The 25223-nt window shown below is 45.4% G+C and overlaps 1 protein-coding gene across 3 annotated transcripts in view; it reads right to left on the bottom strand.

Annotated features, from left to right (window-relative positions):
- Window positions 1-25223, bottom strand: part of EPB41L5 (erythrocyte membrane protein band 4.1 like 5) — a 562556-nt gene that overhangs the window by 183634 nt on the left and 353699 nt on the right. For 2 of the 3 annotated variants that reach the window (XM_063933986.1, XM_063933985.1), the window contains exon 16: window positions 22294-22409. In XM_063933986.1, the coding sequence (XP_063790056.1) occupies window positions 22294-22409 (116 nt within the window). Of the gene's footprint in view, window positions 1-19637; window positions 20657-22293; window positions 22410-25223 lie in introns of those variants that run through there. The other variant, XM_063933987.1, reaches the window with a different exon arrangement.

Genomic DNA, 25223 nt, shown 5'->3' with positions numbered 1-25223 from the left:
TCACAAACCGTTATGATAAATAGGAGTTCGTCCCAGGTAGAAGAAATGACATCCCAAATACCAGAGTCACTTTGGACTAAAGATGGACAAGACACTGGATTAATGGCAAACGTAGCTCCAGTAGTTGTGCAAGTAAAAGATGGTAGGATAGCTCCAAAAATCCCACAATACCCTCTGAAGCAAGAGGTGGAGTTAGGAGTATACCCTGTAATAGAGCGCTTGCTACAACAGGGCATTCTGGTAAGAACATCCAGCACTGCCAATAGTCCCATCTTCCCTGTGAAAAAGAGTGGGGGGAGGGGTTACAGGCTAGTGCAGGATCTAAGGGGGATTAATAAAGTAGTTGAGAGTCAGTTCCCCGTAGTGCCTAATCCAGCTGTCATCCTAATGCAAATCCCTCCCACTGCAAAATTTTTCACTGTTATTGACCTCTGCTCCGCCTTCTTCTCGGTACCTCTGCACCCCGACAGCCAATATTTGTTTGCATTCACATACAGAGGAGTCCAATACACATGGACTCGATTACCACAAGGTTTCATAGACAGCCCAAGTATATTTTCACAGGCTTTGCATGATTGTTTACAGTCTTTCCAACCAGAGAGTGGATCAGTATTGATCCAATATGTGGATGATTTACTACTATGTTCAGATTCACTGGAAGCGTCCCTGAAAGATACGAAACAGCTCCTGTTTCATCTTTCAGACACAGGACACAAGGTTTCCAAAGACAAGTTGCAATCATGCCAGACTAAAGTAAAATATCTGGGACACTGTCTGACACAAGGACTGAGACACCTGACCGCTGATAGAATTCAAGCAATTCGAGACATGACTCTGCCACAAACCCAGCAACAGATCAGAACATTCCTAGGAATGTGTGGGTATTGCCGTAACTGGATCCCAGGTTTTTCCATTCTAGCATAACCTTTGCAGGAGATGGTCTCATCAAACAAACCTGATCGGATTTCGCATACAGACGAATCCGAGATGGCATTTGAGAGACTTAAACAGTGCCTAATGCAGGCACCAGCATTAGGTATGCCAGACTATGGGAAACCCTTTGAGCTGTACGGAACAGAAAGTGCTGGTTGCGCGGCAGGCGTCCTAACCCAAAAGCACGGTGATGCCAGCAAGCCGGTAGCATACTACAGCGCTCAGCTAGATACGGTAGCGCGATCCCTCCCCACATGCTTGCGAAGTGTTGCAGCGATAGCATTGCTAGTTACAAAAAGCGAAGATGTAGTGCTAGGACACAACCTCACAATCCATACACCGCATGCAGTGTCAGCCTTGCTGAATTCTGCCCAAACCAGGCACGTCTCATCAGCGCGGTTTACAAGATGGGAATTGGCATTAATGGCCCCCGTAAACATCACCATAAAGAGATGCAGTGCATTAAATCCTGCAACGTATCTCCCAGGTGTGCCTGGACAGGCACAAAGGGTGGAGGATGAGAGTGATGGGGAAGGAGGATTTAATACAGGAGATGACATGCATGATTGTATGGAGTATTTGACCCAAAATTTCACGGCAAGGCCTGACATCAGTGACAACCCACTGGAAGATGTAGATCTTACTTTCTACACTGACGGTAGTTGTCACAGACAGACGGACTCGGGAGACTTGTGTACTGGATACGCAGTCGTAGATGACCAAGGCACCATAGAAGCAGAACCGCTAGGCACACCTCACTCAGCCCAGGTTGCTGAACTGGTTGCCCTGACCAGAGCATGTGAATTGGCTAAGGGCAAGTCAGCCAATATCTACACCAATTCTAGATACGCCTTCGGGGTAGTCCATGATTTCGGAGCCCTATGGCGCCTCAGAAATTTCATGACGGCAGCTGGTACACCGGTAGCACATGCAGCTCACATCAAAAGGCTTCTAACAGCGATACAGGAACTCGACAGAGTGGCTGTTATCAAGTGTAAAGCACATACATATAGCCAAGACCCAATATCACTTGGTAACAGCCGAGCAGACGAGGCTGCTAAGTTAGCAGCTGGTACCCCCAGACAGACAGACACCACACAACTGATGGTATTTAATACCGTCAACACACAGAAATTGTGTGAAATGCAAAATTTGTGTTCCACACAGGAAAAGGCAGTTTGGAGGGCTAAGGGATATGGCCAGGAGTCCTCAGGACTCTGGACAGATGGACAGGGTAAACCAGTGGCACCCAGAGCATACCTTCCAAGTTTGGCTGAAGCAGCACATGGGCTGACTCATCTAGGCAAGGAAGGGATGTGCAAGTTGGTAAGAGCATATTGGTGCGCCCCAGGATTTTCTTCCCATGCGGGAAAGAGAGCAATGTCATGCCTCACCTGCTTGAGGAAGAATATCGGAAAGGCAATACCAACAGAACCATCTCATATCCCACCTACAGGCGGTCCTTTTCAGGTAATACAGATTGATTTCATACAATTACCCCCTTGTCGAAATTTGAAGTATGTACTAGTTTGTATAGATGTGTTTTCAAATTGGGTCGAAGCATTTCCTGCGGCCACAAATACCGCAATGTTTACTGCTAAGAAAATTGTACAGGAATTTGTGTAGATACGGTATCCCTAGAATAATTGAAAGTGATAGGGGTACCCATTTTACAGGTGATGTCTTTCAAGGAATGTGTAAGTTGATGGGAATTGATAGTAAGCTGCACACTCCGTACCGCCCCCAGGCGAGTGCGAAAGTAGAAAGAGTGAACAGCACTATTAAAAATAAATTGAGCAAAGTTATGGCGGAAACAGGATTAACATGGCCAGAAGCTTTACCCCTTGTATTATACAGCATCAGAACCACTCCCAGGTCCCCTCTTAATCTGTCCCCTTTTGAAATTCTGTTTGGTCGACAACCGCATGTCATGATTAACCCTCAGGATGATTTGAAGTGTAACAATGAAGTGACTGTAAAGTATTTGGTTAAGATGAGTAAACAGCTAAAGAATCAGAATGATAATTTGAAGTTAGTGATTCCTGATCTGCCAGATAGTAATTGTCATGACATTGAACCTGGGGATTATGTAATGATACGGAATTTTCTACGCTCAGGTTGCCTTATTGACAGATGGGAAGGACCATACCAAGTCTTATTGATTAGCACGACAGCATTGAAGGTTGCCGAGAGAGAGACTTGGGTTCATTCGTCCCATTGTAAGAAGGTTGCTGATCCAGAGAGGTCCCGTGATAAGGAACAGACGGTAGAGGAAGTTGTATCACTGGAGTGTCTGTTTCAGGAGGACTGAGACGGCACCTGAGCATTGAGAATAATAAGATCGGAGGCAGTTGTCGATTCCCTGTTCCCTTTTATTGTTTTTCTCCACTTCCCATCCCATCTCCCTCAATTGTTTCTTTCCCCCTTCTCATTCTTCTCCATTTCCTCCTATAAGATGGACTTGCCCCAAGAGACTGTGATCCGGATTTTCCTGTTGACCATGATGTTGACCAGAGCAGTCTGTTCCGGCGAGAGTACCATGGAGGTCGAGAGAGGTTCTGGAATGGGTTCTGATGACAGAGATGGAGGCGTAGATTTCCAAGAACAACATAATCACTGAGTAAAGGCGAGTATCAGAAAACAATCTGGTAGCATTGACAACAGAAGAAATTGTGAAGGATTGTTAGCTGAAGAGAACTGTATCTGTAGACTCTGTGACAGTGTAGTTGAGGATGGGTGTATCATGAAATGCCAATCCAGTTTTAATATCCACATGGACCGGCATCCATTGAGTGACTATCACTCCTTAGTGGGTAAAGTGTTAAATCAGACAGATTGTTGGGTATGCTCTCAAGTACCTCAAGGCCATAGCAAATCAGGATTAGTGCCCTTCCCTTTAACTATAGGGGAGGTACTTGAGCTAAGTGGTGGGAGGCCGGTGGACAGGAAGTTTAATATCTCCAGTCCTCCTAGTTTGAAGCTCCACCAATACCATGTGGATAGATCCCCAGTATGTTTTAACATTGCCAATCCCCGAAAGCCGGGAAATTGGGAAGAGTCATGGAATAACCAAACCATGACCTTTTCATACAGAGCCGATAGAATGCCTACAGATACAGAACTTATACGCCACATAGCCGGTAGTGGGAAATATTTCCGATATAGGTATACCCTAGGAAAAAGGACCATGAGAGTTGGAGAGGTATCACCAGGATACTGTGCACATATCGTACAAACTGATACGTGTACTAAACAGATGGGAGAATTAGGGTTAGGAGATTTCATATGGAAAATGTGTAATATGGTAATGTCCTACTCCGTCCCATATGTTCTCCCCGATGATGCATATTTCATATGCGGGAGGAAGGCGTATAAGTGGCTTGCCCCAAACTCAGAAGGGTTATGTTATATTGGAAAGGTACTGCCTGAGGTAATGACCGTATCCCACACTAAAATGAAGGATATTCACCGCAGTGCCCAAGCTCCTTATACTCACACTCATTACGAACACATCGTTAAACGGCACCTAATAGAAAGAACAGAGCATCCGGCCTCTGACCTGATCCATGTATCCACCGGGATTCAATTCCTAATCGCGTTAGATATCACTCGTACCGCCAGAGGAGTGATAAATTATAAATATATATCTGCGCTTGCAAATTTATTAGACAATATCACTGAAATGTATGATGACACATTCAGGTATACCGGAAGGGAGCTCCAAGCTTATGAAACAGAACTGGTTCAGCATAGGATGATTCTCAATTATCTCACAGCTGTGACAGGCGGGTATTGTGTTACCCTAGCGACTCAGTATGGAATAAAGTGCTGCACATATATTACAAACAGCACCGAGGACCCGGTCGAGGTCATAGACAAAAGGATGGATGACATTTTGCAATTAAAATGGGAGTTCCGAAGGAAACACAATCTCACCCTTGCCGCTGTGGGTAATGAGCTGACCAGTTGGGTGTCATGGTTGAACCCACGAAATTGGTTCTCTGGTTTAGGAGAATGGACTCAAGGAATTATCATGGATGTAGGGAAATTTCTTTTGTGTATTCTGGGTGTCATCATATTGATCGGTCTGATATTTAGATGCGTTCGGGTTTTAACAAAGTGTAAACGTAGCGCCCGAGTGATGAGTTTAAGAAGTGAAGATACTGTAATAACAACGACTGATTTGGTTTATGACCCAACGATAGAGACAATGTTGTGATGAAAATGTGATTCCACGGTCCGTTTCTTTCACCCGTTTCTCCTTTGTTTTCCTCCAAGGTACAAAGACATCCGATTGGAGGAAGAATTTGACAACCTTTTACACAGACAACTGATGGACTATGCCATAGACCCCCATATCCCTAGTACCTTTAATTTTACGCTAGCCCAACACTTTTTGTAAGTCTATGGACATTGAGAAAGCTTTTGCTCGCACTTTGGCAAAAGCCCAAGGAGACTACAGTCAACATGTACATCGAGACAAGACAAGACACAAGACAAGACCTCAATCGGCAAATGTACATTAAACTCACATAGTTTACGACTGCATTTACCATAATTGCTTCTTATCTTCATCTCTACAACCTTCAGGTAATAACACACATAGTCGATAGGGAATATAGGCACAGATATCAGCACTCACATATTCCCCCATTCATGTATCAACTAAAATGTGCTCCCCCATTTTGTTGCAACCAAAAGCCGAAAAGAGCTCGGTAAAGTTTGACAGCCCATCCACAGACCCGTACCACGGGATAAGAAGGAATTCAAATGTATTCTTCACAATACCTCGAAGCTTGATTTAAAACACGTACGGCACGATGATACATGACCCCCCAAACATGGATTCATACACACATGCTTCTGCTATCTCACTAGGTCATACCGTTTTCCCACCTTCTCCTCTACTCCCCTACCCAATCATAGAAATGTATTATACATGACATATATTTTTCTCTTTTTGAACTGTTTTAGGAAGTGGTAGTTATTGGTGACTGCCAAAGGGTGGACTGTCAAAGTCATAAAAATATAACGCTACACATTGCCATATATGCACCTCATGCGTGTGCCCGCTGGGCGCATGAGCTCTCCCGTGCGTGCGTATACTCGCGGTCGCGTGCACTCGCGGACGCGCGGTATGCACATTTACGGTAGAGTTTGTGTGCGTCTAGCGGGCGACTCAATCGTAACATATTTTAGTCATATAATGTATTTTGTAGATTATGGTCCCTTTGATAGAATCTGAAAGTTTAGTTAATATAGCATGTTCGGGGACAGAGAGATTCCTCTTTGTTTGATACGAAGGGTCAGACAGGGGTTACACAGTGGTGTTTAGTATCCATCGGAAGAGAATATAATTAGCAATATTCCGGTGTTGGTTTGAAGCGGATTACTCGCTCGTGCGTATAGTTATGGACATAAGAAGTTTATGGACATTTACTATATTTGCACTTTATTACCCATGCGGCGGGAAACCCAGTTTCCCTCCCACCTGAGCAGTTTGAAATAGTCACAGCCCACCTGTATGAACCAACCTATGACCTTTTGTTATAATGCAAAGACGAATTCCTGTGTCCAATGAACAATAAGAATGTAGGGACCATTGTACTGTACTGTGTGTAAGTGTATATAAAGACAAGCCGATCTGGGCCAGCTCTCTACTCTCTTCAACGGTTCTCATTGCTGATAATCGGGAGCTGGATGTCCAGAAAGGCGCTTGCGATTGTTTCCCCTGGTGCGTAAGTTCTCTGCAACCATATTGTCTCTTATTTAATGTTATATGCCATTCTCTCTCTCTCCTTCCCCTCCTTTAAATGTAACTGTATCTGTAGTGTATTTTATGTGTAGTTATCCGGTTAGGTATTTTATGTTATCTTGGTAGTGTATAACTTGTATTGTATTATTCTTTTGCGATTGAACGTTCATTCATTTCCTTAAAAGGCGTTAGACCCTTAGACCGGTATTTGAGTGTTTATTATATTGCTAAGGGGTTCTCTGAGAGTCACATACGCTCATACAGCTTTTAAACTAACAAGGTTACACTGTGTTGCATTTATACCTTATCACTGCACAAAGGTTTAACACTGTGAGCGTCAGCGCCGCTTGTGATCTCCTCGTGGTCCCAAGCGTCCGCTACGCTGATAGCGTATCATTACGTCAGTCGGCAGCCTATAGCGTGCTTGCCTTTACGCCCTAAGCCGCGAGCAAACGTGACGCTCGTGCGTCTCGTCCACGGCTAAGCGTTCGTTACGCTACGTGCGTACTCTTACGGTATTCCATACGCCAATTGCGTACTGTGTTCTTTAGCCTTTTAGAGTGTTTTATTCAAGGTATAGAATAGGCATTGTCACCTCCTTCCTAGCTTTGAGTAGAGTAGGGATGACTTCCCCCGGAATACCCTTCCTAGCTAGGATTTGGTGTTCAACCGCCATGCCGTCAAACGTAACCGCGGTAAGTCCTGGAACACGCAGGGCCCCTGTTGTAACAGGTCCTCCCTGAGAGGAAGAGGCCACGAATGTTCTGTGATCATTTCCTGAAGATCTGAATACCAGGCCCTTCGAGGCCAATCTGGAACAATGAGTATTGTCTGCACTCTTGTTCGTCTTATGATTCTCAATAGTTTTGAGATGAGTGGAAGAGGAGGGAACACATAGACCGACTGAAACACCCACGGTGTCACTAGGGCATCCCTCGACCTGGAACAATACGTCCGAAGCTTTTTGTTGTTGAGGCATGACGCCATCATGTCTATTTGAGGAAGTCCCCAACGACTTGTTACCTCTGCAAAGACTTCTTGATGAAGCCCCCACTCTCCTGGATGGAGATCGTGTCTGCTGAGGAAGTCTGCCTCCCAGTTGTCTACTCCTGGGATGAAGACTGCTGACAGAGCGCTTACATGATTTTCCGCCCAGCGGAGAATCCTGGTGGCTTCTGCCATAGCTGCTCTGCTCCTTGTCCCGCCTTGGCGGTTTACATGCGCCACGGCTGTGACATTGTCTGACTGAATCAGAACGGGTAGGTTGCGAAGAAGATTCTCCGCTTGCTGTAGGCCGTTGTATATGGCCCTTAATTCCAGCACATTGATGTGTAGACAAGCCCCCTGGCTTGACCATATTCCCTGAAAGTTTCTTCCTTGTGTGACTGCTCCCCATCCTCGGAGGCTCGCGTCCGTGGTCACAAGAACCCAATCTTGAATGCCGAACCTGCGACCCTCTAGAAGGTGAGCACTCTGAAGCCACCACAGGAGAGATACCTTGGCCCTGGGGGACAGGCTTATCCTCCGATGCATGTGTAGATGGGACCCTGACCATTTGTCCAGAAGGTCCCACTGAAAAGTTCTCGCATGGAACCTGCCGAACGGAATTGCCTCGTAGGCCGCCACCATCTTTCCCAATACTCGAGTGCATTGATGAACTGACACTCTTTTTGGTTTTAGCAGGTCCTTGACCATGTTCTGGAGTTCCTGGGCTTTTTCCATTGGGACTCTGTCCAGAATCATGCCCAAAAATGCCGGCCGAGTTGTCGGAACCAACTGCGACTTTGGTAGATTTAGAATCCAGCCGTGTTGTTGTAGTACTCTCAGGGAGAGAAACACGCTCTTTTGTAACTGATCTCTCGATCTTGCCTTTATCAGGAGATCGTCCAAGTATGGGATAATTGTGACCCCCTGCTTGCGCAGGAGCACCATCATTTCCGCCATCACCTTGGTGAAAATTCTCGAGGCCGTGGAAAGCCCAAACGGCAACGTCTGAAACTGGTAATGACAATCCTGTACAGCGAATCTCAGGTACGCCTGATGAGGATATATGGGGACATGAAAGTATGCATCCTTTATGTCTAGTGACACCATAAAATCCCCCCCTTCCAGACTGGAGATCACTGCCCGGAGAGATTCCATCTTGAATTTGAACCTCTTCAAATATAGGTTTAGGGATTTTAGATTCACAATTGGTCTGACCGAGCCGTCCGGCTTCGGGACCACAAACAGGGTTGAATAAAACCCTTTTCCCTGTTGCCCTAGGGGAACCTTGATAATCACCTGTTGTTGACACAGTTTCTGTATGGCAGCTGAAACCGTTTACCTCTCTGGGGGAGAAGCTGGCAAGGCCGATTTGAAAAATCGGCGTGGAGGCACATCTTCGAACTCCAGTTTGTAGCCTTGGGATACAATTTCGATCACCCAAGGATCCAAATCCGACTGAACCCAGACCTGGCTGAAGAGACGAAGACGTGCCCCCACCAGTGCGCAAGCCCACAGCGGAGCCCCAGCGTCATGCGGTGGATTTTGTAGAGGCCGGGGAGGTTTTTTGTTCCTGGGAACTAGCCGTAGCTGGTGCTCTTTTCCCTCTACCTTTACCTCTGACGAGGAAAGAAGAGCCCCGACCCTTTCTGAACTTATGCGACCGAAAGGACTGCATCTGGTATTGAGGTGTTTTCTTTTGCTGTGGGGGAACATCAGGCAAAAAAGAAGACTTACCCGCGGTAGCTGTGGAAACCAGGTCCGCGAGGCCCTCCCCAAATAAAACTTCACCCTTGTAAGGTAAAGCCTCCATATGTCTCTTTGAATCAGCATCACCTGTCCATTGACGGGTCCACAGGGACCTTCTAGCAGCAACTGCCATGGCATTGGCTCTTGAACCCAACAGCCCAATATCGCTCGCAGCCTCTCTCATATATAACGCTGCGTCCTAAATGTGACCCAAGGTCAACAAAATACTATCCTTATCTAAGGTGTCAATGTCCGAAGACAAGTTATCTACCCATGCTGCAATTGCGCTACCTACCCATGCCGACGCTACTGCAGGCCTGAGCAGGGCTCCCATATGTGTGTAAATTGATTTCAAGGTAGTTTCCTGCCTGCGATCCGCAGGATCTTTTATGGCCGCCGTGTCCGGGGATGGTAGCGCCATCTTTTTGGATAAGCGCGTCAAAGCCTTATCCACCGTGGGCGAGGATTCCCACCATAACCGGTTCTTTGAGGGGAAAGGATACGTCATAATAATTCTCATGAGAACCTGCAGTCTCTTATCTGGAGTTTCCCAAGCCTTTTCAAATAAAGCGTTCAGCTTATGAGATGGAAGAAACGTTACCTCAGGTTTCTTCCCCTTAAACATGCAGACCCTCGTGTCAGGGACAGAAGGGTCCTCTGAGATATGTAAAACATCTTTTATTGCAATAATCATATTGAATACTCTTGGCCACTCTTGGGTGTAACCTTGCATCATCATAGTCGACACTGGAGTCAGAATCCGTGTCGGTATCAGTGTCTGCTACCTGGGAAAAAGGACGTTTATAGGCCCCTGAAGGGTCTTGTGACACTGCCAAAGCCATGGATTGACTCCCTGCTTTGTCCTTGGACTCTGCTTTGTCCAATCTCTTATGTAATAAAGTCACATTAGCATTTAACACATTCCACATGTCCAACCAATCCGGTGTCGGCTGTGCCGACGAATACACCACCACCATCTGCTCTGCATCCTCCCTAGATGAGCCTTCCGCTTCAGACATGTCGACACACACGTACGGACACCCCCACACACACTGGGAATCTATGAATAAGGGGACAGCTCCCCAATAAGGCCCTTTGGAGAGACAGAGAGTATGCCAGCACACACCCAGCGCCACTAGACACTGAAAACACAGTCCCAGCCTATACAGCGCTTTTTTGTATATGATTTGCGCCAAATAAATGTGCCCACCCCCCTCATTTTTTATCCCCTGTTACTTGGTTCAGCAGGGGAGAGAGTCCGGGAGCAGCTTCTCTGCAGCATGCTGTGGAGAAAATGGCGCTGGTTAATGCTGGAGGATCAAGCCCCGCCCCCACGACGGCGGGCTTCAGTCCCGCTCAATTTTTTTTTATATACTGGCGGGGGTTTTATAATATACTGCCTCCGCAGTATCTGAGCCTGGTGCCAGTCTTATTTGAGGTAATTATAGCTGCTTAGGGCGCCCCCCCTGCGCTCTGCACCCTTGCTGTGCCGTGTGTGTGTGTGAGCAATGGCGCGCAGCGTGACCGCTGCGCGGTACCTCACTGAAGATCTGAAGTCTTCTGCCGCCTGTGAAGTCTTCTTTCTTCATATACTCACCCGGCTTCTATCTTCCAGCTCTGTGAGGAAGACGGCGGCGCGGCTCCGGGACAAACAGCGAGGACGACACCTGTGTTCCGACCCTCTGGAGCTAATGGTGTCCAGTAGCCTAAGACGCAGAGCCCATCAGTAAAGTAGGTCTGCGTCTCTCCCCTCAGTCCCACGAAGCAGGGAGCCTGTTGCCAGCAGTGCTCCCTGAAAATAAAAAACCTAACAAAAGTCTTTTCAGAGAAACTCAGTAGAGCTCCCCTGCAGTGCATCCAGTCTCCTCTGGGCACAGGATCTAACTAAGGTCTGGAGGAGGGGCATAGAGGGAGGAGCCAGTTCACACCCATCTAGTCTTAGAGTGCCCATGTCTCCTGCGGAGCCCGTCTATACCCCATGGTCCTTACGGAGTCCCCAGCATCCTCTAGGACGTAAGAGGAAGAAAAAAAAAAATATATATATATATATATATACACACACACACACACACACACACACACACATACACATACATACACACACACATACATACACACACACATACATATAAAAAATATAAAATTTTACCCACTGGCTGCGTCTATACAAAGTATATATTAAAGCAGTGAAACGCATGGTTGCGCCTCACAGTGCACACACTTCCGGGATTCATCACCGGAAGTGCGTCCCACACACAGGAAGCGGTGGCGGCGGTGGAACGCACGCCACGGCCAGCTCAGGCTACAGCGATGCTGCCACGCTGAGGGGTCCCACAGCACACACAGCTTATACTCACTTGGAAGGCGAGTTTGATTTCGGAATTTAAGGCAACACAGGTGTGATTTTAATAATACACTAATGCTTTCTGTGATGGGATTGGTTGTTACTGATTGGGGAGAGGGTACCTGTAGGGTATATATATATATATATATGTTTGTTTTGTCCATTGTATGTTTATCTTGACAAAGGTCCACATTAGGACCGAAACGATGTACAGTGTATTAACTACTGTCATGATCGATTGATTAAAAGCCTGCATTATGAAGACTGGCGAGTGTTCCCTTCCTATGGCTATTGGTTTTGACTGGTGACCACAAAGGTTCCCTTTCACTGTATATATTATTCAATTTCTTTTACTATATGCTTTGGGGGATATTCAATCACAGTCGGAAGTTTTGACAGGGCGGAAAGACGGCACTTTATGCCGATAACTGGAACTTTCCGACACTTCAATATTCAATTGAAGTGCTGTTTTTCTGTCCTGTCGGAACCATACGACAAGTCGAAAAACCCATGGATGAGCGGAATCCATGTGTTTTCGACCCATGCAGCTGTCGAAAACGGTACCCATTCATTTTCACCCATAAGAGAGGGCGGAAATGAATGGTCGGAATGGGAGGGGAAACTGGCAGAAACGGCCCGCTACTGAATACGGAAGTGTCAGATCCTACTGTGATTGAATATCCCTGAATGTGTTGGTTGCGCCGCCTGAAACTTCTTTTTTTTTTTTTTGCTTTATTCTCTGAACAGGAGCACTGGCAGTCCTCTTTTCAGGCAGGCTGCTGCAATTCGCACTACCTAACACATTATTATATCTGTAGCACAATCTTTTGCCAGGATTATATTTGTTATATTTTGCTAGAGTAGAGGCATGTCTAATTCTGTGGGAATTTGAATGAAGGAAATGCAGGACTATTGGGGATTGTTTTGTTCAGCATAATTTTTTTAAAAAAAAATAAGATTTTAATACCTACCGGTAAATCCTTTTCTCGTAATCCATAAGGGATATTGGAGGAAACTAGTACGATGGGGGTAGAGACGGGGTCCAAAGGAGCCAGTGTACTTTAAATTCCTTCAACTGGGTGTGCTGGCTCCTCCCCTCTATGCCCCCTCCCACAGGCAGTTATAGGTAAAAATGTGCTAGAAAGAGAAAGGACATATACAAGAGAAGAAACATAACAGAAAGGGTGGTGAGATTTACACACCAGCACACCAATAACCAGCAACGGCTGGTTACAACAACAGCAACAGCTGAACAGGTAAATATAGAAGAACCTGCAGAAAAGTCCACGCACTGAGGTGGGCGCCCAATATCCCTTATGGACTACGAGAAAAGGATTTATTAGTAGGTATTAAAATCTTATTTTCTCTAGCATCCATAACGTATATTGGGGAAAATTTGGACGATGGGGACGTCCCAAAGCTTCCAGAATGGGCGGGAATGTGCAGAAACTGCTACAGCACTGCCTGTCCAAACTGGGTATCCTCTTTGGCCAGGGTATCAAATTTGTAGACCTTCACAAAAGTGTTCTTCCCCGACCAGGTAGCAGCACGGCATAGTTGCAAGGCCGAAACTTCGCAGGCAGCCGCCCAGGAAGAGCCCACTGATCTAGTAGAGTGGGCCTTTACAAACTAAGGGTGTGTTCACACGGTGAGATCCCTGCTATGTACGATTTTGACTATGCGATTTCCCTTGAACTCCTCCAGAGACCAGATAGCACAGATTGTACAGATTTTGACTATCTGTGCTTGAGATTTTGTCTCTGTACGATTTTGGCTAAGTGCCAATTTTGACTATACTTTGTACTAGATTGTACACTAGATAGTCAAGATTGACTTGCCTGCACAGTCTATCTAGCCTTACGATACCGACCCCATGGGAGCGCGCATCGGGATCGAATCTGTATCACAAGCTGCCTAGCACCATGAGATATGAACTAACTTTTCATAAGATTTTGACTATATAGTCAAAATCTCAGATTTATCTCACCGTGTATACACACCCTTAGGAACAGGTAAGGCTGCAGACACATAGGCCTGTTGGATAGTAAGCCTGATCCAACGAGCAATGGACTGCTGTGAAGCAGGGCAACCCTTTTTCTGCGCATCATAGAGCACGAACAAGGAATCAGTCTTTCTGACCCGAGCTGTACGCTTGACATATATCTTCAAGGCACACGCAGCATCCAAAGCCTCCAGAGGAGCAGAAGCGTCAGAACCAAAATAGGTTGATTCAGATGAAACACAGAGACAACCTTTGGCAGGAACTGCTGTCTAGTCCGGAGCTCCACTCTGTCTTCGTAAAAAAACACGTAGGGACTTTTACATGATAAGGCTCCTAATTCTGAAATACGTCGAGCAGAAGCCAGGGCCAGCCACATCACCATCTTCCACGTGAGGTACTTGTCTTCTACCATCATCAGAGGCAGAGGCTCAAACCAGGAGGACTGTAGAAATTTCAACACTACATCCAAATCCCAGGGTGACACAGCCGGCACAAATGGAGGTAGTATGTGGAGTACCCCTTGCAAGAAGGTCTGAACTTCTGGCAACACTGGCAATTTCTTCTGAAAGAAAATGGAGAGAGCTGAAATCCGGACCTTAATGGAACCCAGACTTAAGCCCTTATCCACACCAGTCTGCAGAAAACGTAGGCAACGTCCCAAGTGAAACTCTGCAGGCGGATACGTGCGGTCCTCGCACCAAGAGACATATCAACTCCAGATATGACGATCGTGTTTTAACGTCACAGGTTTCCTGGCCTGAACCATGGTAGCAATAACCTTCCTGGAAAGGCTCTTGTGAGCTAGGATGTTCCGCTCAACCTCCATGCCGTCAAACAAAGATGCCGTAAGTCCGGGTAGACGAACAGTCCTTGTTGAAGAAGATCGCTCCTGAATGGTAGAGGCCAAGGGTCTTGGACGAACATGTCCAGAAGATCCGCATACCATGCCCTCCGAGGCCAATTCGGGGCAATTAGAATTGCCTGGTCACCTTGAATCCTGATTCGCTTTAGCACTCTTGGGAGCAATTGGATCAGAGGAAACAGGTAGACAAGCCAGTACGGCTAAGGCGATGCCAGTGCGTCCACTGCCCTCGCCTGAGGGTACCTGGTCAGCGAGCAATACTAGGGAAGTTTCTTCTTGAGATGAGAAGCCATCATGTCTATTTGTGGGCAACCCCACCGGTCGATGATCTGCTGGAACACCAGATGGTGGAGTCCCCACTCCCCCGGGTGGAGATCGTGACGACACCCGGAATGACAATTGCCGATATGGCTCTTGCATTTCTTTCCGCCCAGAGGAGTATCTTTGACCAAACAACAAACACAGAAACACAACAAAGTGACTCCCTGGCACTAGTTGATATCTCAATTAGTGTATATGTCCTATAAAAATATTTTTCAAACTCTTAAAGAAATCTACATGCAGCTCACTGTAAAAAGGGGACATCTCTACCCCTATACTACAATACACCAGAAAAAAAAAAAGAAATACAGACAGCGCTAGTAAATTTCTTATTAAATTATTTTTATTATTCTCAAATTTTCTATATTTATAAAAAAGAGGGATCTGTCCTTTTACCCTAAAACTAATATTTCATATTTTTAGGAGATTTAATCTCTAGAAAACATGGCAATGCATAAAAACAATAAAAGCACTTTTAATAACACAATTCAATACTCTGCTCTGTGCAATGATTTCTTGCTACACACATTCAGAACAGACAGCTGTATATCATTAGCTGACACTGTTACATTTCAGTGTTACAAAATCTCCAACCTCTATAGACGTGCTAAGTTGTCCTAACAGCTTAAACTGGACACAATGATATTCATTGAAACAATTGTTGGAAAAAATCTCTTATTCAAGATATATACTAGAGAAGAGTCCACACTGCCTTTAAACACAGTGAACTTTTGCTTCCAAATAGATTGTAATGCAAAGTCTCATCTGACTGAGGAAGCCGCCGACATCCACAGGCGGAGAAACGAGTCTTATTTGATCTTATTTATTTGCAATAAGCACACCACAAGACTGCCTCACCACGCTGGGAAAAATGCTAAAGACCTCCGGATAAGGCTCACAAAAAGGCACTTGAGCACCAGAGCCGGGAGTGGAAGAAAAAAAGACCCAGGAGGACATGTGGTAATAATGTGCATTTAACATGGCCATGTTTTAAATATCAGCTGAGATGCATGAATAACGTTTTGCTGCTTTGAGAGAGGCATTCTCTTATATAGATCTCTGCACGCTAAATCAGCTAATAAGCAAATAAGGAGTGCTGTTGTGTATTAGATCAGGGATAATCCCAAGGAGTAGGGGGAAATTAATCATTGAGACTTTGCATTACAATCTATTTGGAAGCTGGATGTTTTGAAGACGTGAATTTAGAACTGTGAAGACTGTTTACTGGATGATGCGAAGACGTGAGTGAAGAACTGTGAAGACTGGTTGCTGGATGATGCGAAGGCGTGAACGAAGACACGGGCTGAAGCTGGCGATCCACCACGGGAATCCTGCAGAATTCGTAGGCACCGGAGGAAGAGTGGTTGACCGTGACCACGCACTGGGGAGCTGTCGAGCGTAGTACAAGAGCCGGCTAAAATGCAGAGAGTAAGGTAGGACAAATTACCAAAGACGCACAGACTAATCTGCGGGAGCACAGAGCTAGGGTACTGAAAAACTGCAACAAAGCACTGGCACAGAATGCAACAGTCTCAGCCTATTTATAGGCAGCAGGAAAACAGGATTGGCTGTACTCGACCATCTCGCTCATTGGTTCTGCCCTTGGTATCCAACATGGCCGCTCCCTGCATAACAAACACCAGGAAGCTGCTGCCACTAGGTCCTCCCCTCCGGCTCCAGAAAGCAGTCGTGCGCAAGACCGAAAGGACTGGTCAGACGGTCCCGGATAGGAACATCTCGCCGGCGGGGCCCCGGGAGGAGAGAAACGTGTTTTTTTCAGCAGTAACCTTGGAAATCCATGCATCCAACTCAACCCCAAAAAGCCATTCCACAGAAAAGGGGAGGGACACCACATTACGTTTGGATTCTGCGTCCGCAACACACTGACGCAACCACAAGGCCCTGCGCGCCGACACCGCCATGGCCGACATCCGAGCATTTATGTTCCCCATCTCCTTGAGGGAATCACAGAGGACACGGGTAGTGTCCTGAATGTGCTTCAGGAGGGTTACCATGGTAACTTAGGGCATATCTCCAAGAGGCCCCCTGAATTTGCCTGGCCCAAGAATGAATGGCATGGGCCATCCAGCAACCTGCAATGACCAGTCTTTGTGAAAGGCTGGCTGCAGTGTATCTAGATTTTAGGGTAGTCTATCCTTTCTATCACCAGGATCCTTCATAGTAGCCGGGGCAGGCATCACCGCCTTCTTAGATAGGCGAGAAACTGAGACATCCACCCAAGGGGGTTCCTCACAAAATGTTCTACCTTGAGGAGCAAATGGTAAAGTGCGCAAAAACTTTTTGGACACTTGGAATTTGTCTAGCTTTTTCCAGGCCTGTTTGAATATGTCATCTAACTCTGGAGATTCAGGGAAAGTGACATTGGGCTTGTTTTGCATAAAAAAAAACGAATGCTGTGAAGCAGCGTCCTCTCGAGGGAGCTTTAACACCATCCCTTATAGCCAAAATGAGGGGTTCAATACCCTGAGTAGAATCGGGATCCAGGTCATCCCCATCATCTTGTATATCATCATCTGTATCAGAGAGCAGAGCAGGTAAGCAGAACAGCTTGTTTCAGTAGCAGAGTTTTCTGCACATTAGCAGTGAGCTGGGATAACAAATCTGACATCATAGTTTTAAGAGACCCTAACCAGTGGGGCTCTGTACCCTCTCCCCCAACCTCTTCACTAATTTGTTAAGACTGACTGCATTGGTCACAGGATACAGAGTCATTAGATAATGGAGAGACTCTGGTGTGACAGATACTGTACAGCTTGTGCTTACCCATATTTCACAGCAAGTCCAAAAACATACACACAGTTAAAATGCAAGCTTGCCCTACTGTATGTGAGAGGAGATACAGAGAGGGATGATACCAGCACACCCTGAGCTGCACAGCCCCAGTGCGACTGTCGGCTCTGTAAATCACAGTAACACTAACAAAATGCCGTCCTAAATAGGCTCAGAATAGCATACACAAGCGGCTCTCCCCCTTAGCTACACCCTGTACCAGTTTCCAGCATGTCTGTGAGGCAGGAAGCGCTGAGTGTGTGCTGTTGATGGCTGCTGTAAGCAGAGGAAGGTGCCAAAATTCCGCTGGTCCCGCTCTGAGGAAGCTCCGCCCCCTCAAATGGCGCCGGAGCTGTACATATTATTTATACTGGCAAAGTCTCCAAATAAGCTTAAAACCTCACACAACTGCTTAGTTAAGCAGTTTTGTGCCAGTATACACACGGGCAATCCTAACGGGACCCCCCAGGGAGGGTCCTGTACGTCACGTCTGTGGTCAGCCGCACTTTGAACCGAGGACCCCCCAATGTTTAAAGCAAGTTCAGTTCATTTTCATGGTTTATTTAAAAGGCAGCATAAAGGTGTAGTGGACACCCATGTAATCCTGGTGAGAGTGAACCAGGTGAGCATGGATATATCCACAGAGAACCATCAGGTCCAAATCAAGAGGTTCAACAAATTGTCAAACCTACTCTCTGTGCAATGGGTAACAATATCCATTTTATAACTCTACAAGGTGATTAATGATGCCATAATAATTTCTAAATTATAGTGTATGTGTGACCTCTTCAAGAAATGTGTAAGCACTCAGCAGTACATCACTGTACCATGTATTGTGCCAAAGCCCCAGGAAAATCCAAGCGGCCTTCCAGATAAGGACAATGACACTATTGGACATATGTATCTAGTAGAACCTATTTGCTTCTACCCATCTATAACATGGGACAGGGGCAAAATATTTTGAGCATTGATTAGACTGTGATCAAGAGTCTCTACTGGATAAATTGCTCAATTTCTTGCAGTTGAATAAATGAAATCAGTAGTTTAAAGCCAAGTCTGGTCCATCTGAAACTAATATCATTATTCGTTTGTTATCTTAATATGAAGTATCGGCTATCTGCAGTAAGAGTTTACTGTTGGGCAAACAAGGACCACTAAACAGAATAGGAAGTAGAGGATGTAAAAGGAAATTATTATTAACATTTATTTAAATAGTGCCATCAATCTACACAGCACTTTAAGAAAATATTTAATCATTCACATCAATCCCTGCCCCACTGGAGCTTACAATCTGAATTATTTACCACACAACATACATAATACAGTAGGGTCTATTTTATCAGAGGCTAATTAATATATCAAATAGGAGGAGAACGAAGCACTCATATGAAACTTACATGGGAAGACCAAGCAAATTTCACAACTTGTTCCCTGGTAGGAATCAAACAACCCCAGCACTGTGAGACAGCAAATTGACCACTTAGGGGTGTATTCAATAAAAGTCGGAAGCTGCCATCTTGTCTGAAAGACGGCAGCTTCCGACTGATTAAGGTCGGAAGGGGTTCCGACCTATTCATTACCAGCAGTTTTTTCCTGAGAAGTCGGGAAAACCGACTTGTCGGAATACACGCGGATCGGCGGCTTCAGTAGCTGAGCCGCGTGTACTGTCGGAAGCAGGGTCAAACCAGACAGGTTTTAGCCCCGTTTCTGACCATGTCAATCCGACTTTTAAAAAAAGTCGGATTGACACGGTCAGGACCGGGCCAAACCTGTCGGATTTGGCCCGGCATTGAATAGTGTGCCGTCGGGTGCCTTAACAGTAAAGTTACTGTTATCCGCATGGAGAGATACAATTCTAACAGTTTAATGTCTGAATCATTTTAAAAAAGGTGCCAGATGGGTTTTTTTAATTTTTATTTAACAAAACTCTTTTTACAGGTATGAATATTCCGATTTATTTAAAAACCTTGAGTCAATGTTTAAAGCAAGTTCAGTTCATTTTCATGGTTTATTTAAAAGGCAGCATTAAGGTGTCGGGACACCCCTGTAATCCTGGTGAGAAAGTGAACCAGGTGAGCATGGATATATCCACAGAGGGGTGGACCGCCGGCTTACCGAAAGTGTGGCGAGCGCAAATGAGCCCCTTGCGGGCTCGCTACACGCGCCACGCTATTTTATTCTCCCTCCAGGGGGGTCGTGGACCCCCACGAAGGAGAATAAGTGTCGGTATGCCGGCTGTCGGTATTCCGGCGCCGGTATACTGTGCGCCGGGATCCTGACAGCCGGCATACTGAAGACCACCCCCACAGAGAACCATCAGGACCAAATCGAGAGGTTCAGTAAATTGTCAAACCTACTCTCTCTGTGCAATGGGTAACAATATCCATTTCTTAACTCTACAAGGTGATTAATGACACCATAATCATGTGTGACCTCTTCATGAAATGTGTAAGCGGTACATCATTGTACTATGTATTGTGCCAAAAGCCCCAGAAAAATCCAAGAGGCCTTCCAGACAAGGACAATGACACTATTGGAAATAATTATTTAGTAGGACCTATTTGCTTCTACCCATCTATAACATGGGACAGGGGGAAAATATTTTGAGCATTGATTAAATTGTGACCAAGAGTCTCTACTGGATAAATTGCTCATTTTCTTGCAGTTGAATAATTGAAATCCGTAGTTTAAAGCCAAGTATGGTCCATCTGAAATGAAGTCAGTAAATCCACCAATTATCTGTATTATAAATCGGTCATGGGCATTCCTGCAGCAAGACCACTCCGCAGCTCCACTGGTTTCCCAGCATTCTTTGCATTCTGCTGATAAACAAAACGGGTGTAGCTTCTGTCAGTCACCAGAGTTGGAGAAGAGGACTGCACCTTGCAGTTGCTCCCGCCTTCCTGAACAGCAAGCCTGTATGTTTGGAGTAAAATTAAGGCTAAGAAAATGTACAAAAATGAAGAGTAAATAAAGCCTGAAATGAGAAAAATGCCTCAAAATCAGATCTGCAACCAGCAGAAAAAGTTGAGGAGCGCAGGCAGGAAGAAGGAATATTTAGCAATCATTGTTCCATCATCTTAGATGATTATAGAGAAAACATCATTTATTTCATGTCAGTAAAGCACAGAAAATCTTCATGGAAGATTTTGGAAGCAAGAAGAATCAAAGAGTTTCAAAGAGATTAGAACTTGACATGTACAAAACATTTAGGCTTCTGCGTATAGTTTGATTAATACAGACCAAATCAAGATCAGACGCCTCACTTGATGGTCAATATCGAATAACAAAGACAATCAAAATCAAAAGGGCAGAGCCAAGGAACAAGAGATGCACAGATCATTTAGAGCCCAGAAGCGATGAAGACAACTAATTACTGGATAGTACATGCTTTGGATATTAATATATCACACCTGATATCCATACCAGCAGGATCCAACACCAAAGCATTTTCTATGTCCCCAAACCACCAAGCAGGCACCACCAGACAAGGAGCCGATCATGGCACAAATTTGCACACCACGAAATTTCATTTTGATTTGATTACAGCCTAGTATAGGAAAAGCAGCGCAGCACAAAGACAGTAAGTGGCACATTATCAGACATTAAAATGAACATTTTATCTAACACACATTCTTTTTATTCTTTAAAAAAAAACAAAAACATTTTATAGGAACTCCATATAATGACCATATCTATATCTGTGCAAGATAAAAAACATACAGATGACCTGGTTACCAGATCGCCAGTTATTTGATGGACAAGGTAATCTTTATGCTACTGGATGCCAGCATTTAATTGGCTATTATGGTGGTATGGCATCTCTTAGCATTTCAACTGAACGTTTAATTTACCTTGCGATATACTGCCTATAATGCACAATTGTATATGTAAACAGAACATTTATTATGCGGTATTGTTCAATACTGTCTGCAAACAAGTCCTACTGTAGTGCTGCAAATGGGTTTTCTGAACCCAGTATTTATGATGTATATATGTCACATGGTTTATGACAGACCTCTCTATTTTATATACTAAACCATCTTTGCTTTTAGGTCTCTTTAAAAACAAATTAAGACTAAGAAAGTTGTAAATAGATATGAAAAGACTTCCCATGTAAACACTGGGAGATATCACATAGTATTTATATTTGCTGTGAATGTGAGTGGAAGCTGTGGTTTCTGGTTATCCTTTCCAAGCAGTGGAAGGGTGGATTATAGATCTCCTTTCACAGTACATACCTTTCATTTTCATAAATTCCTGAACCTTGTACATACTGTATATACTTGTGAATGTTACTCTAGTAGCAAAGGTTTAATTTAAGTTTAATGGTCTGTGAATTATGTACTGTAATAAAATGTATTCTTCTAAACGTGGCTGCAATAGCAAAAAACACGATCACCAGCATGCTTCCATGCTGCAATGACTGGCAGAAAACGGAGAGATGTTATTTAAAGAGAGGTGTGCTTTACGGCATGTATACAAACAGCAACGTGAAGCTTGGACTTAGCCCTAAGCGAACAACTACCAGTAGAACAATGTAACAAACAAACCATTTCTTTTCCGTGTGACTGGCACCCGGACTTCTTGGAAGGTTTTCTATCTCAACCAGTACTGGTTCTGTAGGTAAGGAGGTCACTATGGGCACAGGAGACTTTCCTGTCCACACCTGGAAATGTGAAAGGAGAGCCGGAGACACAGGTTAACGTCTGAATCCTCTGCCTATGTCAGAGGAACATTACAGATATTTTTAAGCAATACTATACACTGTGGGGGTAATTCCAAGTTGATCGCAGCAGGAAATTTTTTAGCAGTTGGGCAAAACCATGTGCACTGCAGGGGGGGCAGATATAACATTTGCAGAGAGAGTTAGATTTGGGTGGGTTAATAAGATTTTACTTACCGATAAATCTATTTCTCGTAGTCCGTAGTGGATGCTGGGGACTCCGTCAGGACCATGGGGAATTGCGGCTCCGCAGGAGACAGGGCACAAAAAGTAAAGCTTTACGATCAGGTGGTGTGTACTGGCTCCTCCCCCTATGACCCTCCTCCAAGCCTCAGTTAGGATACTGTGCCCGGACGAGCGTACACAATAAGGAAGGATTTATGAATCCCGGGTAAGACTCATACCAGCCACACCAATCACACCGTACAACCTGTGATCTAAACCCAGTTAACAGTATGATAACAGAGGAGCCTCTGAAAGATGGCTCCCTACAACAATAACCCGATTTAGGTAACAATAACTATGTACAATTATTGCAGATAATCCGCACTTGGGATGGGCGCCCAGCATCCACTACGGACTACGAGAAATAGATTTATCGGTAAGTAAAATCTTATTTTCTCTGACGTCCTAGTGGATGCTGGGGACTCCGTCAGGACCATGGGGATTATACCAAAGCTCCCAAACGGGCGGGAGAGTGCGGATGACCCTGCAGCACCGAATGAGAGAACTCCATGTCCTCCTCAGCCAGGGTATCAAATTTGTAGAATTTAGCAAACGTGTTTTCCCCTGACCAAGTAACTGCTCGGCAAAGTTGTAAAGCCGAGACCCCTCGGGCAGTCGCCCAAGATGAGCCCCCTTCCTTTTGGAATGGGCTTTTACCGATTTTGGCTGTGGCAGGCCTGCCACAGAATGTGTAAACTGAATTGTATTACAAATCCAGCGAGCAATCGTCTGCTTAGAAGCAGGAGCACCCATCTTGTTGGGTGCATACAGGCTAAACAGCGAGTCAGATTTTCTGACTCCAGCCTTCCTGGAAACATATTTTTCAGGGCCCTGACAACGTCAAGTAACTTGGAGTCCTCCAAGTCCCTAGTACCCGCAGGTACCACAATAGGTTGGTTCATGTGAAAAACAGAAAACACCTTAAGGAGAAATTGAGGACGAGTCCTCAATTCTGCCCTGTCAGAATGAAAAATTAAGTAAGGGCTTTATATATGATAAAGCCGCCAATTCTGACACACGCCTGGCTGAAGCCAGGGCTAATAGCATCGTCACCTTCCATGTGAGATATTTTAAGTCCACAGTGGTGAGTGGTTCAAACCAATGTGACTTTAGGAAACTCAAAACAACATTGAGATCCCAAGGTGCCACTGGGGCACAAAAGGAGGCTGTATATGCAGTACCCCTTTTACAAACATCTGAACGTCAGGCACTAAAGCCAGTTCTTTCTGGAAGAAATTCGACAGGGCCGAAATTTGAACCTTAATGGACCCTAATTTTAGGCCCATAGACAGTCCTGTTTTCAGGAAATGTAGGAAACGACCCAGTTGGAATTCCTCTGTAGGGGCCTTCTTGGCCCCACACCACGCAACATATCTTCGCCAAATGCGGTGAAAATGTTTTGCGGTTACATCCTTCCTGTCTTCGACCAGGGTAGGGATGACTTCATCTGGAATGCCCTTTCAGGATCCGGCGTTCAACCGCCATGCCGTCAAACGCGGCCGCGGTAAGTCTTGGAACAGACAAGGCCCCTGCTGGAGCAGGTCCTTTCTTAAAGGTAGAGGCCACGGGTCTTCCGTGAACATCTCTTGAAGTTTCGGGTACCAAGTCCTTCTTGGCCAATCCGGAACCACGAGTATCATTCTTACTCATCTCCCTCCTATGATTCTCAGTACTTTTTGTATGAGAGGCATAGGAGGGAACACATACTCTGACTGGTACATCCACAGTGTTACCAGAGCGTCCACCGCTATTGCCTGAGGGTCCCTTGACCTGGCGCAATATCTAGTTTTTTTTTTTTTTTTTTTTGTTCAGGCGGGACGCCATCATGTCCACCTTTGGTTTTTCACAACGGTTTACAATCATGTGGAAAACTTCCCGATGAAGTCCCCACTCTCCCGGGTGGAGGTCATGCCTGCTGAGGAAGTCTGCTTCCCAGTTTTCCACTCCCGGAATGAACACTGCTGAGAGTGTTATCACATGATTTTTCGCCCAGCGAAGAATCCTTGCAGTTTCTGCCATTTCCCTCCTGCTTCTTGTGCCGCCCTGTCTGTTTACGTGGGCGACTGCCGTGATGTTGTCCCACTGGATCAATACCGGCTGACCTTGAAGCAGAGGTCTTGCTAAGCTTAGAGCATTGTAAATTGCCCTTAGCTCCAGTCTATTTATGTGGAGAGAAGTCTCCAGACTCGATCACACTCTCTGGAAATTTTTTCCTTGTGTGACTGCTCCCCAGCCACTCAGGCTGGCATCCGTGGTCACCAGGACCCAGTCCAGAATGCCGAATCTGCGGCCCTTTCATAGATGAGCACTCTGCAGCCACCGCAGAAGAAACACCCTTGTCCTTGGAGACAGGGTTATCCGCTGATGCATCTGAAGATGCGATCCGGACCATTTTTCCAGCAGATCCCACGTAAAGGTTCTTGCGTGAAATCTACCGAATGGGATCGCTTTGTAAGAAACCACCATTTTTCACAGGATCCTTGTGCAATGATGCACTGATACTTTTCCTGGTTTTAGGAGGTTCCTGACTAG

The sequence above is a fragment of the Pseudophryne corroboree genome, chromosome 7, assembly GCF_028390025.1.
Source record: "Pseudophryne corroboree isolate aPseCor3 chromosome 7, aPseCor3.hap2, whole genome shotgun sequence".
NCBI classification, from domain to species: domain Eukaryota; kingdom Metazoa; phylum Chordata; class Amphibia; order Anura; family Myobatrachidae; genus Pseudophryne; species Pseudophryne corroboree.
The sequence above is the reverse complement of the archived record's forward strand: the minus strand, read 5'-3'. Positions and strand labels throughout refer to the sequence as shown.